This window comes from Misgurnus anguillicaudatus, chromosome 1, assembly GCF_027580225.2.
Source record: "Misgurnus anguillicaudatus chromosome 1, ASM2758022v2, whole genome shotgun sequence".
Taxonomy (NCBI): domain Eukaryota; kingdom Metazoa; phylum Chordata; class Actinopteri; order Cypriniformes; family Cobitidae; genus Misgurnus; species Misgurnus anguillicaudatus.
The window spans coordinates 11,232,472-11,250,145 of NC_073337.2; the positions used below are offsets into that span (position 1 = coordinate 11,232,472).

Sequence of the window (17,674 nt, forward strand, 5' to 3'; positions counted from 1 at the left end):
GTCACGGTACATTTACCGTTTAAATCATGGCCCTGACGTGACAACAGCCAATCACAGTGACCGCAACACATGCTCCTTTGTACTCCAGTCTTGCATAAACGTAATTGGCTGGCTCTGTAATAGGTTATTTGCATAAGGCAATCTGATTGGCTGACACCTGCGAAATGTTTAACTTCTGCCATGAGCAACACCTTAATGAGAAGCGTTAACGCTGATGCCCCATATCGTTAGCCAAAGAAAGCTACTTTAACATGTTAACAAAAAGTTAAATATATATAGTACACATTAATACAAAATAAAATACTACTGTGTCTGGGGTGCCAAACAAGTCGGGGTTTTTTTTAGCTCTAATCGGCTTGTTTCAGCTCGTCATTGGGGCGCTGCACCATATAATGTTTATAATCCCAATATTTTTTTGTTAGCGAATCAGTGTTTTTTTTATGTTTTTGACATCATGTGATTGGACTGTTCTTAATGAGTCTCAATGAGGTACAGTAATAATCACTGGAAGCAAGTGAAATATCTCTAGATAAAAAAATCGGTTTTATTCTTAGACCTGCATAAGCTGGTAGCTGGTTTTTGCTGGTTTAAGCTGGTCCTCCTGCCTTGCAAAGCTGGTGGGTCAGCTGGTTGTCCGGCTTGACCGGCTAAGTCCAGCAAGACCAACTTAAAAAGTGACCAAAACAAAGCTAGACCAGCTTGCTACCAAAGCAATACCAGCTCACCACCTTATGCTGGATTTTTCAGTAGGGTTACCAGGAGAAACAACACAGTTTACTGAGGCCTATATATGCCCTGAGGGGCATGTTGTCACACTATCTGAGGGTCTGAGGTAGATTGCTTTGGTCATGTTTACAATGTAAATCACACGGTTATAACTGCTGTTCGAGGAGACCGTAGATTGTGACAACTTGCCCCGGGCTCCTGTAAGTTATACACGCGCACCTTTTACAGTATCCCGTCATCAGATAATATTTACACAGGTGCAGATCTCGACACAAGCCGCCACACTCGCTGTTTTTACACAGTTTCACTGCACTTTTCACGATGACCTCTTTATTGTCGCTGTGCTGGATCACAGAGAAGATGGAGCCTTTGATGATGATCTGATCCAGGTCTGGTATCTCCGGCAGTCCGTAAGAAAGATCCAGAAGACGCTCGTACTCCATCGATCCATTTTGAGCACACAAGATCTTCAGAATACTTTCCACAGACATCATGAGATCCACACCCGAATCACTCCAGATCAGTCGGTGTCCAACTCAAGTGGCACCTGTAACGTTACCGAGTACGTTGGCACCTCCGTTTCGTGTAAGCACTCTGAACCGTATATAACCTAAATATAACATAAAAAGAGATATGATCTGATCTAACTGACTCAGGTTCAGTGTCCTGTACCGAGACTGTCGTGTAAGGAAACCGAAACTTATGATCAGAGAAAGACGCGCCCTACGTCAGAGACTCTTCTGCGCATGCCTGGGTTCACAAGATTAGCTATTTATTGTATAGAATCATGTTATATAATTAATTTTAACTAAAAATGTTTTATTAAAGATGATCAAATATTTTGTTACATTTTAAACGAATCATGTTAGGTGTGCTCAACTTGGGGTTTTTTTGTATTGAACATTTAGTTGTAACATTACAATCAAAACAATTAGGAGTAACATCAGAAGGGGAAAAAAATGGAAAAAGACCAAAACAAAAATTATCATGGCTCAAGTCAAACAAAACAAAAAGTAAACAATCAACAATGGAGAGGACATTGTACAAATTAAAAAAAGTCACAAATTAAAAGCATTGAAAAGATTATAAGTCATGTAAATTGTTCATGTTTTTTGTTTTCTTTAAAGGTCTTTAAAATACTGTTTTAGTAAAAGAACTAAAAATAGGGTATAAAACAATTTGGTAGGGTATATATTATAAAATAATTTAAAATAAATTTATTTTACTTTGTAAGTAAAAATCTTGTTGCAAGGACCATATATTGTTCCTATTAAATTATCAAAAATCCTATTCCATTATGAAATAGCAGAGGGAGCAAACGCAATATTCTCAATGAGTACAGCTCTTATTTTATGGTTTCAGTGAGACATATCTCACCAATAGGTGTGTTAACAGCCTCAGGTAGGAAACTGTACTTATAGTTAATGTATTATTTTTTGAAAAGCATACTAAAGGTCAACCGATAATGATTTTACTGATAACTAATTTGGTCCCTGCTTGCAGATTACCGATTAATCGACCAATAGTTTTTTAAAATGGATACTGGATAAAAAACAAACATAACACTCGAAGTAAAACAGTGCTGAAATGTATTACAAAGGTAATAAAACAACAGTACTGAACCATGAAAATGTGCTAAATGAAATAAATCTATAAATAAAAAAATCTATTAATTAATAAGTATTGGACTAAATACTTCTGTAAAATACTCCCAAGTTGAAATGACATAAATTTAATTTATAATTATGTATATTTGTATAATTATATGTGCAAGTACTTTACTTGCTTATGTTTAATCAAAATAACAAAAGATATATTGCAGTCATGATAAAAAAAGAACTGAAATAAGATTTTAATTAGTTGGATATGTTTTTGTTAACAGCTGGAAATAAACAAATGAAACTCGATGGTAATAATCATGATATTAAACATTTAGGTTGGATTTATCTGCTTGTATTTTTGTGCAACTGTTCAAGGTACTACTAATATTATTGTCCTGTTGATGGATCCTACCTTAGATCCTAACGTGCAGAATGTTTTTATTATTGTGTTTTTTTAGTGTATTCCTAGTTATTTATTTACATAATCACTTTTAACATCATATAATTGTTTATTTTTTCATTATTATATTTCAATATTCTATTGTTTATTCATTTATATTGTCTATTATTCATTCTTTATATTTCTATATTTTATATGTCTTATTCATTTTAATGGTTGTTCAGTCTTATATTTTTGAAGTTTCCTGAGCTGTCCTGTCTATGTAAACAGAGATAAAGAGAATGTTTATGAAAGCTCAAGGTTTGTGGGATGTTGCTATTAAGCAGTTTTAGTATAACAGTGCATTTTGAATTCGTGCTTGTTGGACGAGGTTTGAACATCGAGACATACAACTGAAACTGTCCATCAATAAAACTCTGTTCCTATTCTATCATCATATAAACCTCGTCTCATGTCCTGCTTGTGTTCTCAAGCTTTAATCGATCAATTGATAGAAGCCTGTTAAATGAGTAAATTTATATTTTCTGACGTGATCTGGCGTCCGGGGCTGGAATATTTTATTTTGTCTGGTGTGGAGACCTGATCTAACAGCCTTGACAAACGTAGGTTCCTGCTTTTGTTTCTTTGCTAATGCAGCATCTGTTCAGCAAATAAATTACTTCATTATGATATGAAGCAAATGACGCCCCTTTAAAAAAATATCGACATGGATTTTTTGCAGATAGCCGATGGTTCCACCAATGAACTATCGTTGCCGATTAATCGTCAAAGCCGATAAATCGGTCTACCTCTAAAGGGGGTCGCACACAGGACGCGCAGCGCAACGTCGCACCGTTCTAAAAAAACTCGAGCACATTGCTTTCTATGAGTATACGCCCAGCTACGACTCAGGAAGTTGCTCTAATCCCTGTCGCGCCACAGTGCACTCCACTCACATAGTTTAACATTAAATAACATTATATTTGTCCCAAATCATTGACGATTAACATTAGCTGCTAGCATATATTTTGCATTTTGAAGTAGACGCTATCTGACTAAGCTTGCGCTATTTATTGTTCACTTCCGGTGAACGATACCTCTGAGTTGTCCTATGCGCGACTCGACGCGGTGCTGAGCTGCATGTCCGGTGTTGGACCCCCTTAACAAATACCAGATGGGATTAATAAAAGTGGTAAACTCTTTATGAGTTACGGGTATGTTATATTTCAAAAGAAATTCTGTATATCTGAACAAAATGCATTATTTATAAAAAAAAGCTGTCCCACAAGATATATTTCATTACTAACCCAGTAATATTCATGCCAAAAGAGCCTGCTGGTGAAAGTTAAAAAGTTTTTGTATATCATAGTTGCACAATAAAAACATTTTCGTTGTCATTGAATAAGGTAATTGGGCGCCAATTGTCTATAAAAATGGATCTTTGGTTTTGGGATTGACATAAGGTAGGTAGAAGAGAAGATTTTCTATGCTTTCCCTGAAAACCTCTAATAAAAATTGTGGTATTTTTTCATTAAATCATTTACATTTTTTTGAAGCGAGTTCATCGGTTCCTTGAGATTTACCGTTTTTTAATAAATTAATCCCATCAACAATCTCTTTAAGATTGACAGGGGCATCGCAGAAAGCTTTATCTAACCTATTTAATTGTTGTAGATTCTGAATAGAATAAAAACAATTATTCACATCTTGATGGCAGATTGTTTGTGTGTGTTCGACTTGTGTTGTGCGCAGATTGATCCATATGACATCAAAGTGTCACGAGAGCAAAGATTTTGCCGATACATCTGTGCAGCGCTGCATTAAAGGTGCCAAAGAATGCATTGAAATAATATGTTAAATTGTTCTATGATATTTTCATAGAAGGTATGTAACTTAAGTGCAAAAGTTATCCAGAAACGTTTTTACATGTCCATTTACAACCCAATTTGTCCAATGAATGATAGGGTCTATTTTTGCCCCATTTGGAAGGGTCTAATATTGAGCTCTGCTCTGATTGCTCTGGGGCTCATGTCAGTAGCTCACATTAGTAAACATTTTAACAACTTTGTACTTAATTTAATGTGTAATATAATGTTGGGGGCGTGACATCACAGTCTGTGTTATGTTGAGATGAGCCTGTTTTCCAGCAGTCTTTTGCGTGCGCAATGTTTACATAAAAATGAGGAAACAAACATGTTTAAGGGTCACAATATATCATGTTAAGAGCTCTTATTATTCATCTATGCCTAAATACAGTTTTTTATTCAATGGCACCCTTAAGTGTAACGCACCTAATATTACACATGTAACGTCATGTAACACTTTAAATATGACAAATATTATTTATTATTATTATATGTTCAGTGTGTATGTGTATTTACATGTAATATGTAGGCTATAAGTATGAGTACAAACACTTATTTTTCTTTACAATTGGAAACAGAAAAGCTTTATTATCAGTATCAGGTGTGATTATTACAAACATCACTTGAAAAATAAGAAATAACTGTATACATTTGTATGACAATGAACTACATTCATTATTATTCATTTGGTGATTTCAAAGGCCATTTTTAAAAGTTCTCTTAAAAATGCAATTTGATTGTCATGGGGTGGTTTCCCGAGCAGGGTTCAAGTCTACTCCCAGACTAAAATGCATGTTTGGGGTGCCTTACTTAAAAAAAAAAACTTGTACTGACATATCCTAAAACATATCAGTTCTGTTTTTTGTCTCAAGATGCACACCAGTATTATTTTTTTAAGGTATGCTTATAAAAACTACTTAAATGTCCTAATCTAAACCTTGTCTGGGAAACTGATCCATTCAGGGTCTTTGTCTGCTTAATCTAAAGCCCTCAATTTCACAAAAATAAGAACACTTGAAGAACACTTTATAAAGTGGTGCCATTATTAGACTAAATAATAGTAATCAAAGTGAAGTTGAGTCAGGAGATGATGCACCCCGAATTAGAGGATGAAGATGGTGAGGCTCTGCGTGAAGAAGAATCATACAAGGAAGATTGAGATGAGGATGAGGTAAATGAGGGGGCGTTATAAAGGGAAGAGGCCTGTGAGCTGGTGACATTAGGTCTAGATGAGAATGATGCATGTGAGGGTGTGGTATGTGAGGGGGTGGTATAGGTGTGTGGATTTGAGCTGTACGCAAATGCAGATACTGGTCTTCTCACTGTTGCTGGTCTCGTGGTTGCCGCAGGGATTTGTGTGTGATGAGAAGTCGAGTCTCTGTACTCAATCAGATACTCGGGGTAGATTTGATGCTTTTCAAACACAACAAATATGGTGGGATTGTAGAGATCATTCACGCAGCTGTCGTAGAAGACCGTATCTCCTCCATCTTTAGAGGGGGGCCGGAGGTAGCTGGAAGAACCTTTGGCGTAGTCGCCCACCAGAATCCGACAAACGAACATGCAACGGGTTCCTAAATCTTTGGTGTAGTTGTGAGAGTATTCAGCATCCCTAGCAAAATAACTGCCTGTAAGAAGAGTTAAAACATCTCTTATAGCTGCCACAAACACATCTGAACATCACACACTGTTTGAATGTCATGAATCATATTAAAAACTAGAGTCAAGAAGACTGCTTTCTGAAGCTTTATAGTCAATGTCATCTCTTTTGTTCCACATGAGTAAGAAGTCAAACGGCTTTTAGAGGAGTTGTGCCAAGCGTCTTAAAGGGACACTCTACTTATAGGCTTATTTTTAGCTCCCCTAGAGTTAAACAATTGAGTTTTACCCTTTTGGAATCCATTCAGCCGATCTCTGGGTCTGATCGTAACATTTTAGCATAGCTTAGCATAATGCATTGAATCTGATTAGACCATTAGCATCGCGCTCAAAAATGACTAGGGTTTCCCACAGCACTTTGCAGTTCGGGCGGCCCGCCTAAGCTGGGAAACCCTACTGCCTTGACTAGGTTGTCCCAAAAAAAAAAAAAAAATTTGCTGCACAAAAGGCTGTCAAGTGCATCTCGGAGAATTGCGTGGACGCGCTTCACAATGCGAGCAGGCACGTGCGTCACACGGCCAAAATGAGAGAAAGATGTAGTCCGTTTGGAGGATAACTAGCCAGTTGATAAAAAAACTCGGAGAATAGCATGGACGCGCTTTACACCGCAAGCGTGCACACGCACCACACGGCTGAAATTAGAGAAAGACGTGGTCCGTCACTGTATGGAGGATAGCCAGTTGATAAAACGCGTGTCCGTGAGAACTGTTAGTGGACTTTGTTTTGGGTTTATTTAAGCCTGTTATTGTATTAGTCTATAGTTCTTGCAAATTTAAAGTAAGTTAGATGGTGATTTTGTTGTTTGAGCCACCTGCTAGCTAGGTTTCACGTGCCTGTTGATTAGATATAATTGTTGAGCGCTCCTGCTCATGTTATTTACATGCTACAGTAGTTACACTCATTTAAGATAATGTAATTAATAGAGGGAAATAATCCGTTTTTACAATCTTCGCGCTATGTTTCATCGTTCGCCAGACGTTCTACAAATCTGCTTCAGTTTGTGTTTATTAACCCTTTAGTTTCACTTCATCAGGCAGCTATTCCCGTTAGAGGTATCTGTTAAAAACATTTAATTAATAAATTATGTGTTCATTTTCTGTCATAGTTTCTTCAAAAAACTTTTATAAAAATATTTTAATTTTCATTATGACGCAAACGCCCCACCCCTTTGATTGTCACACCCTCCGGCCCCGCCCAACCTTACCACCTTAACTAACAAATTTTCTGTGGGAACCCCTGATGACCAAAGAGTTTCGGTATTTTTCCTATTTAAGACTTGACTCTTCTGTAGTTACATGGTGTACTAAGACCGAAAATTAAAAGTTGCGATTTTCTAGGCCGATATGGCTATGAACTATACTCTCATTCTGGCGTAATAATCAAGGACTTTGCTGCCGTAACATAGGTGCAGCGGGTGCAATGATATTACGCAGTGCCTGAAAATAGTTCCCAGCTATTAAAAGTTACCAAGGGGAAAATTTTGGGTGCTGCGTAATATCATTGTGCCTGATGCAAATAAGTCTCTTTTAAAAAAAAAAAAAGTGTCCCTTTAAGAGAATAAAAGAGTGTAAAATGCATTTGAGAGTTTTTTTTTTCATAAAGTTTCCTTTACCTTTGCCATAAGCTGTGCCGTGTGTCCCACAGATCCTCCAGTCAAAGTTATTCAGACAGATGGCATCTAAGTACTTTGGGTCTGTGCCATGAAATAGCTCATTCTCCTTCACATCTCTGCCCCCATTCTTCTTCTTCATATGATCCTTCTGCCTACACACGACACATGACAAGATTCACATTCATCTCAGACTGACATTCAGCTGAATGCATCCACTGTCCACTTACAACTGAAATTGTTCCCATAATGCTTTGTTCTGAATCCTGTCAATCTGCTGAATGGTATATCCTCTCATAGTGGCGTTGAACAGTTTCTGGATCTTGCTGTATTCACCAGATGAGCTCAGCAGCTTCACTCTCTGTATAACAAAAACATTTATCAGATCAGACCGATTACACAAAGAAATCCATGAGATCATGAAGAAAGATCACAGTAATAAGGACCTTAAATCCAGTGTCAGGAATAAGAGATTTATCCCAGTGTTCTGGTAGACTCTTAAAATTGATGGGTGTCCGTTTACTGTCGACAGATATACAGAGTATAAACCACTTACTGTATATAATGGAGCGGTTTCCCAGACAGGGCTTATCCTAGTCTTAGACAAAATGCATGTTTGAGGTGTCTTACATATAAAAAAATGCCCTGACATATCTTAAAATATATCAGTGTCATTGTTTTGTCTCAAGATGCACACCAGTAAGATATGCTTGTAAAAATTACTTAAATGTCCTAATATAACAAAAGCCTAGTCCTGGATTAATCCAAACCCTGTCTGGGAAACTGACCCATTGTGTCCAATTCAGACTGCTGTTTTAAGAAATTCTGTAAATAATGAAACACTAAACAAACTTTTCTTACGTTCTCTTGATTATATGAACATCAGCTGCAGAAACAAATTTGGGGCGACGTCTTACGAGCTTCTTAGTTCCATAAGATTTGTTTGTCTGAATCATATCTGAGGATTAAAAGCATTAAAAGTAAAGAGGTTAAAAGTAAAGAATCATCAGATTCATATTTATTTCATTCAGAACAGCTTTTCGTAATTTCCGGTAAACGCTGCTAAGTATCAATAACAACAAAGTTAGGAATTGTTATTTTAGGCGAGGTATTTGTTCAAGAGTTCAGTTTAGCAACTAGTCAGACTACCAAAAACAGAAGTAAACAAACAGAAGTAAAGTTCTGACCAGACGCGTAATTGCGTCACCGCACGTGCGTCCAATAAAACCGTCTATATGACGGTTATGAGTTTGCAATACCATTAGCATGGTGTCTGAGGAGAGGGCTCCGAGTTCAGAATATTAGCCTAGACTCTATAACCCAGAGTACCCACCCCCTTAAAGGAATAGTCTACTCATTTTCAATATTAAAATATGTTATTACCTTAACTAAGAATTGTTGATACATCTCTATCATCTGTGTGCGTGCACGTAAGCGCTGGAGCGCGCTGCGACGCTTCGATAGCATTTAGCTTAGCCCCATTCATTCAATGGTACCATTTAGAGATAAAGTTAGAAGTTACCAAACACATAAACGTTTTACCTATTTAAGACGAGTAGTTATACGAGCAAGTTTGGTGGTACAAAATAAAATGTAGCGCTTTTCTAAGCGGATTTAAAAGAGGAGCTACATATTATGGCGTAATAGCACTTTTGGGAGTACTTCGACTCGGCGCAGTAACATCCTCCCTCTCCCATTCTGAGAGGGAGAAGGGGAGCGGACTTTTCAGGCGAGTCGAAGTACTCCCAAAAGTGCTATTACGCCATAAAATATAGTTCCTCTTTTAAATCCGCTTAGAAAAGCGCTACGTTTTATTTTGTACCACCAAACTTGCTCGTATAACTGCTCGTCTTAAATAGGAAAAACGTTGATGTGTTTGGTCACTGCAGTGTTGTAAAAAAGTGCCACATCATCCACTTCTATATTCAATTCAGTCGGTAATCCAAGAAAACTTTGGCGTTGTTTGTTCGACTTACAACCGAGCAGTGACATCTATCCTTCGTTTCAGCCACTGTTGAACTGTGCCAGAAGTGTTAATGCACAAAGTTGACAAGTCCCGCCCACGAAACACGGAAGCGTGATAATCCCCTATTGTTTATTCATTAATTTATTATATTATTTATTCTATATTTTATATGTCTTATTCATTTTTCCTTGCTTATGTATTTTCATTGTCGTTCAATCTCATGTTTGTGGGGTTTCATGAGCTGTTTTGTCTGTATGAATCGAGATAAATAAGGGGAATGTTTATGGAAGCCCAAGGTTTATGGGATGTTACTGTTAAGCAATTTTATTATAACAATGCATGTTGAACTTATGCTGGGAAGATGAAGTTTGAACATTGAGACATACGCAACTGAGATTGTTTAATAAACACTGTTTTTTACCATCATTAACTTTGTCTCCTGCTTCTGCTCTTCTCTAGCTTTAATCAACCAACCTCTTGACTTACAGAAGACTGTTAAATGCTAATTTTGGTTTTAACAGCTCTGCTGAGTAACTGATATTTTCTGGGGGGATCTGGCGTCCGGGGCTGGATCCTAAATATTGTCTGGCGTGGAGACCTGATCTAACAATGTAAACATAGTCAGTGACATCTATAATGAAGCATAAATGTGAAAGACAGACTCTCATCATCTCCTCTCTGTCTGTGACTGCTGTGTAAGCTTACAGTATTTTTACTGTGTCAGTGTGTTGAAATATACCTTTTAAACTGAGTTGATAGGTTTGCGATCCAGCTGTAAACTCAATCACTAAACTGTTGTCAGTCTGATAACTCTGCTCCAACTCAGCACTACTGATGGATGAAGATGTGTGACCTCCTTCCTTATGAATAAACAGTAAGCACAAAATCATTAATATGATATCATTCATATAACAGAATAGTAAAGGGGTAGTTCATCCAAAACATACAAATTATGTCATCATTTACTCATCATTGTGTCGTTCTAAATAACAATAACTACCCTGTTGATGATATCCGTAGTAGGAAAAACTGTGAAAGTCAATGAGTACTGTCACATGTGTGTTTATCAAAGTATCTTCTTTTTGTTAAACAGAATAAAAATGACTCATAGAGGTTTGAAAACAACATGAAGATGAGTAAATGATGACAGAATGTTCATGTTTTGGGTGAACTGTCTCTTTAATATATTACAAATGGTGTAGCAAACCAATAGTGACTTCTGATGTTGCGTACTGGATCCAGTTTCCAAACTCATCCTCCCAGTACCAGAGCCACTCTGTGGTCAGAATGAAGGTGGGTTGGATGACTGATGACACCGTTGACAGACGCCTGACGCTTTGAGAACCTCGAGTCATCGTATCAAAAGAAACCGCAGGCATTCCAGAGCTTTAAGTAGACAAACAGTCAGGTCATTAAACGTCAACATCCATTTTGCACAGGTAAACATATTTATATCTGATTTTGTCCTTTCAGAGGCACCTGTATGATTTCTCAGGATCACAATAATCCTTCTCCACAGCCTCATTGTCAGGAAGAGATTTCCACTCGAATCCGTCTCGGAATTCCCACTGATACGGAACACTGGAATGTTCCTTTCTACAGGAGTCTGAAACACAAGAGATCCTAATAGAATGTGTAGATACAGTACTGTATATATATCATACACATAAATCAATCTGATGTATAGAAACAGAGTATCTCACCTCCATGTTTACAAAATCCTTTGATGTAATACATGCAGATCTCAGTTTTCTCTAATGAGAGAGACAAACATGCTTTTAAAATATTTTAACATTTACAGTCAACATGAAACATTTAACTTGTGTAATAATGTGAGATATTTCCAAGTGAAAGAAGATATTCAAAAAATAATTAAGTCAATTCAGAGGTGGATCAAATTTGTATATTTAAAGATTACGAAGACAAACTGAAATATTTTGCAAATATTTAGTTTTTATACTTTCTCTTGAATAAAAGACCTTTAAGAGTTTGATTCATGTCATCTTTTGAAATGTTTAATTTTATGGTCATGATTTAGACATGAGAAATACGATAAGAGTAGTGAGATTACCTGTGGAGGTTTGAAAGGGCCTGTTTTGTCCTTTATTTGCATTAGGAGTATCTGTCAGTTTTTGATTTCTAGTTCTGTTTTTGGCACTATTAGTGTTTGCAGCTTTTGGTTGTTTGTTTTTGGTCAGATCTCTCAAGGCTTCAATATTTGTGTAAAGATCCTTCATGATGAACATGAGTTCAGTGGGCACCCCTCTGTTTTGTAGGGTCTTTAGAGGATGAGGCTCATAGAAATCATGAGCCCGGGAACACTCACAGGACCCTCGCAGGTATTTCTCACAGATGTGCATTCTCTTACATTCCTCGCCTTGCTCACATCGCCCATATTCACCTGTGCCATTATTATAAGAATAACACACCTGACATACAAAACAACAGAGAGAGAGAGACAGAGAATAATTTCATTTCGGTTTCATTCAAAGAGAGCTTTATGTTTATTTTATTTGATAATACCTGATCATTAATTTTGGGGTGGTTTCCCAGACAGGGATTAGCTTAAACCAGGACTAGGCCTTAGTTTAATTAGGAAATATAACTAGTTTTAACAAGCATGCCTTGCTAAAACATTACTTGTGTAGCCTGGGTTTCCCCATGCTGCCTTGTGCGCAAATTTATTCAAGCTGCAATTCTAGCATAGAGACAGAGCGCACCGCATCATAATCTCAAAACCACGCCCACTGTGGGGGGGGCAGTCCATTCGTCTCCATTGACTTTGTATTGAGAGAGGCCACCTCCTTGTCATTTCTGGCTTATAACAAAAAGCAGAATAATTCCTAAAAGCTGTGTGTGACAAGATGTACAGCTAACAAGCCAAAAACACCAGAAATAAGTTTTTATAAGCTTTTATAACCCCCCCAAAAAACGAGCGTTTAAAGACACAAAAGTGGAAACAGACACCTTTTCATAGTACTACTATTAGTAGAACTGCGCCCAGCCGCCCACTAGGGGGAAATGTAGTCAGCGATCCACTTTTTTCTTCTTAAAGGCTGGGTTTTACAGCTCGACAGCTTATAAAAACGTAATTCTGAGTTTTTTGGTTTGTTAGCTGTACATCTTTTCACACAGCAGTTTTTGGCACTATTCAGTTTTTTGTTATAAGCCAGAAATGACAAGGAGGCAGCCTCTCGCAATACAAAGTCAATAGAGACAGTTGGATTGTTTTCCCCTTGTGGACGTGGTTTTCAAATTAGCATAACTGCACTCTGTCTCTATGGAAACTATTGACCAATTTTGCCCCTGAAATAGGGAACCAATCACAGAAAGGGGAGGGGGCAGCAAGACGATGACAACAGCAGTTTTGTTTATCCAAGATGGCAGCAGACGCAAAGTTACTTTTCAATGCAGCCTTAGAACGTGTTCTAAGTAGTTTTGAACGCAAGTTTAAAAAAAAGAGCAACTTTTGGCGTTAAACAATTTCATATCCAAGACATGATAGCCACAGAGTTTTATAGGAACAACCTGCTAGTCATCGTCGTTGACAAAGTACAATTAACTTATAAATGGTAAGTGGTATTTATTAATATCATTGTCATTATTCCTGTACTGTGGTAGTGCCACTAAATTGTGTTGCTTTTCAATATCAATATACTGCTACAGGTTTAGTTGCATAGCTTTCAGCTGTGTGCACATGAACCAATAAAAGTCGTTTACGTTTGAATTAATGTTGCTCTACATATGTCATCTGGTATAAATGAAACGATTGGCTATGAGCTACGTACAGACGCATTTGATAGACATTCGTAGGGCCCAATAAACGGCTTTTGGCCTTCGTGAACCACGCCTCAAATACGAGAAAATGAGCATGTGGTTCCCAAATCACGTCTCATTCTCTATGATATACTGGTCTGGTGTTAGCCATGCTATTACTTGTGTGCATTTTGAGGCAAAACAAAGGGCACTGATGTATTTTAAGATATGTCAGTGCAAGTAGTTTTCAGTTTGGACAGTTCTTACATTTATTTTAGTCTAGGACTAGTCTAATCCCTATCCAGGAAACCGCACCATAGTGTTGAATGAAAGAGGGCGGGTCTTGTTATTAAACTTTAGTACATGTGATGTAGGGCTGCTCAATTATGGGCAAAATCATAATCACGATTATTATCATGATCCAGATTTTTTTATAATCGCGTTTTGTGATGACTGGTTATATGATGTCGTCATCACAATCATGTTACCCATGGTGTAGAATGTGATATTATGTGTAAGTGGTAAATGTCTCTTTTAAGAGACACTATGTAATTTTTCAACCTTCATAATACATTTTCAAGACCCTTGTGATAGTACATCGATTTTAAATAGGTTGAATGACATGTCTACCATAGCCTGACGGGGTCTGTATCGCTTTTACTCGTACTTTAAAACTTAGGGTTTCGGGTAGTAACCAGAGCACAAAAAAGGGCAAGGAAATACTTTTGGTCGTTTCTCAATTGGAAGGCTGCAGCCTCCGGAGGTCAAATATGCAGGCTGCATACGTCATCAAGCCTGGTTTGTTAAGGTAAACTGAGCATTACATTCGGAATCAGTCATAAGCATACTGCAACAATTTACGATGAACTAAGTTAACAGTCAATTTTATAATTGTTAATATTCTGAAATAAGATAGTCTTGATGACGTATGCAGCTTAGAAATACGACATCCGAAGGCTGCAACCTTCAGATTGAGAAATGGCTTCTGCCACAAGTTCCTCATCAGAAAGTTGTAACATGACTGCATTTCTCCCTGATGCTTCAAAATGTTGATCGTTTAGCGTTTTAAAGGTTTAGTTTTTAGTTTAGTTTTAAGGTTGGCCTGTTCTTTTCCTTTGCGACAGTGTTGCCGCGCTTGTGGCCTCTGGGGCGCTAGGCGTGAAAAATACATGTCTAGCGCCCCCTAGTGGCCAAAAAGTTCCGCGGTGTGCCTTTAAACAATCATTAATATTGGGTTCTGTTGGATGTGTTTTATGTACTTAAATCAAATCTGACTACATGCTGTATACATATGCTATGTGTTGTTCACTTATAGGTGCACATATTAGTGATCAATGCTAAGTTGATTACCTGCAATAGTTCCCAATAATGTATATTGAAGCACACTGAGGCTATTTTGAGTTTACACATGATTTATTTTTAACGGAGTATATTAAGAATGGCCATTATATAATGTGGCATTCTCACTACTTCCTTGTTTTTGTGACTTTGCCTAAGGGAGGGCGGGGAAAACATGCATATTTATATATACACAATTATTATACACAGTTCACACACCTATATGATGTAGACAAAAACTTTTATTCTGCTAGAAATTTATCACGATTAATCGTTTTGTAATTGCTAATCATGATTATTTTGATGGGAAATCGTGATTATTTAACACGATTACTCAGGTGCTTTGAAAACATGCATTTAGCAGTGAGTGCCTTCAAAGTGCAGTTTGTGTGTAAACTTTAATCATAGAGTTGACTGTGTCTATGTCTTCATTTATGCAAGTGTGGTTGGATTATTTCCACTTGTTTGTCAAACAACAGCTATGACAAAAACTTTACAAACAATTATGCAGAAGAGACAAACATTTTGGAAGTTGGACTTTTGAACATGCATTAAACATTTACTGAGATAAAGCCCATGTGATAAACTCTCTGTGTGATAAATATGACAAGACTGAATCATCACATATTCACTCATGATCCCAGTTTTTTTTACATTACACTCTATATCAGTGAAACTATTGTATATGATATGTTATAAAGCAGAGGAGATGCTGGTACCTGTGGTAAGAGGCCGTTATCGTTTTGGAGCAGAAGAACACAAAGCTCTTTTCTGTCGAGCATGTTCAGGCCATGAGAGGTGAGAAGAGCAAAATTCTGACCTGAGATCAGATCATGACTGAACCGACATGTTCGTCTGTCAGCAAAAAGAAAACTTTAGAAAACGTAAGACATTTAATTCATATTTTAAACACATGCAATGATACCCCTACTGAAAAATCCATCAAAGACCAGCATAAGCTGGTAACTGGTTTTAGCTGGTATAAGGTGGCAGTTGCTGGGCTAAGCTGGTGGGTCAGATGGTCTTCCAGCCTGACCAGCTTAAAAAGTGACCAAAACACAGCTAGACCAGCTTGTTACACTAGCAATACCAGCCAAAACCAGCTCACCAGCCCACGCTGATCTCAGCTGGATCTCTAAGCAGGGGTAAACACCGCATATTTAAGTAGGCCACTATTGTCAGCATTATATAGAACCACTATTAAATCCTCATGTACATTACATTTCCATCATCTCTAGAAGCCGTAATCTTAAAGGGTGAAGTATGTTTTTGTAGGTATTGTTACAGAAAGTGACAGACTGACCGTCCTCTGCCGAATCGACACGAGCCGAACAGGTAATGTTTACACAGATGAAGCTTTGCACAGCCGCTACAGTTCGGCGCTCTGCACAGGCGAACTTGACTTCTCACCAAAACTGTCTTCCTTCCGTTTATAACAACAACAGCGAAAGATTCATTTTGATTCACAACATCATCACAGCAACCGAATCTTGACACCAAATCATCCCAATCCAGCGATCCATTATTGGCACAAATGGTCTGAATAATCAACTCTTTCAACATTGTGCTGCTGCGCGTCCGGGACTCCGGGTGGGTGTGAATGAGTTCAGTTCGGTTTTGATTCCTCTGAAAATGAAATACGAGATGTGTGAGGAAAGGAAAACGAAAGTTAAGGTCGAGGGCGGAGTTACAGCTGTAGACACACCTCGTCACGATCATATTAGATATGTATAAAGGCTAGATGTGTTACTGCGGAGTCTCTAACGTCATCACTTGGCGGCCATCTTACCACAGGCAGCTCCCTCACTCGTAGCATTGAGTTGGTGCAGGTACTTTTAAATTACCATAATTTGCTTAATTTTCTACCAATTTTCAAACGGGTTGGTTTCTTACAAACGTTATTAACGTGGCTATAATTCTGGATGCTTTAACATGTTTCATCATTGTATAAGTATGCAGTGTCATAGGTACATCTTTGATATAACAAACCAAACCGTTTTAAAACGGTAAGCCTTCATGGCTTCATGGCTTCATGGCCAGTGCCCTCCACAATTATTGGCACCCCCACCCCTGTTTAAGATGTGTTAAAAGCGATCAAATTAATTCTTTCTTTTTTTGCAGAAGCATAATCTCTAACAGAAAAAATTGAAAAATATACCCTTTAGCACAAGTTGATAATAATTTTTAAAAAGTCAACGAATTAGGAAAAAAAATATTATAAAATCACCTGTTCCACAATCACTGGCACCCCTAACAATTCCTATGAAAAATAATTTTAAAAAGTTTTAAATATATTTTTCTGTAGTTGCTAAAGTTGGTCAGGGTATCTAGGAAGTTTTAATTAGTAATTCATGACTTCCTGTTTCCCTGGAGTATAAATATGACGTGACAAAGAGGTCTAATTCTCTTACCCATTTGTCATCATGGCAAAGACAATAGTAAGGCAGATGTGTGTCGACCTTCATAAGTCAGGCAATGGCTACAAGAAAATAGCCACTCGCCTTAACTTGCCCGTATTTACAGTCAGAGGAATCATTAAGAAGTTTAAAACAACTGGAACAGTGACAAACAAGGCTGAAAGAGGTCCCAAGTTTATCTTGCCACAACGCAAAATTTTTTCCTAAGCTTACTGTCACAGAATTGCATCAAAGAGTGGCATCTTGGGGTTACAAAGTCTCCATAACAATTATCAGAACCTCTATACATGCCAACAAGCTGTTTGGGAGGCATGCAAGGAAAAAGCTAAGCGGTACTGGAACTTCAACTGGGATCATG

At 37.6% G+C, this 17,674-nt stretch overlaps 2 protein-coding genes across 2 annotated transcripts in view; both read right to left on the reverse strand.

Moving 5' to 3' along the window:
• LOC129432543 (protein mono-ADP-ribosyltransferase PARP12) overlaps positions 1 to 1,442 on the reverse strand; it is a 164,730-nt gene extending 163,288 nt beyond the window's left edge. Inside the window, exon 1 of the mRNA XM_073866261.1 lies at positions 946 to 1,442. Within this exon, the coding sequence (XP_073722362.1) occupies positions 946 to 1,220 (275 nt within the window). The 5' untranslated portion in view covers positions 1,221 to 1,442. The remainder of the gene's footprint in view (positions 1 to 945) is intronic.
• Positions 1,443 to 5,034: 3,592 nt separating this feature from the next.
• On the reverse strand, positions 5,035 to 16,544 carry LOC129432372 (protein mono-ADP-ribosyltransferase PARP12). Its single transcript, XM_073866262.1, has 12 exons — positions 16,203 to 16,544; positions 15,619 to 15,754; positions 11,877 to 12,234; positions 11,509 to 11,559; positions 11,285 to 11,411; positions 11,022 to 11,191; positions 10,545 to 10,661; positions 8,701 to 8,797; positions 8,286 to 8,361; positions 8,070 to 8,200; positions 7,843 to 7,994; positions 5,035 to 6,199 (listed from the first exon to the last, which is right to left on the reverse strand). The coding sequence occupies exons 1-12, from the start codon at positions 16,460 to 16,462 to the stop codon at positions 5,652 to 5,654; spliced, it is 2,223 nt and encodes a 740-aa protein (XP_073722363.1). The 5' UTR covers positions 16,463 to 16,544; the 3' UTR covers positions 5,035 to 5,651.
• Between the last annotated feature and the right edge of the window lie 1,130 nt (positions 16,545 to 17,674).

Coding starts and splice junctions, on each gene's coding strand:
- LOC129432372 (XM_073866262.1), bottom strand. CDS start 16,462: ATGTTGAAAGAGTTGATTATTCAGACCATTTGTGCCAATAATGGATCG. Junction 11,412..11,508: donor AGGATTTTGTAAACATGGAG/GTGAGATACTCT, acceptor CTTGTGTTTCAG/ACTCCTGTAGAAAGGAACAT. Junction 8,201..8,285: donor TTCCTGACACTGGATTTAAG/GTCCTTATTACT, acceptor TTTGTTATACAG/AGAGTGAAGCTGCTGAGCTC.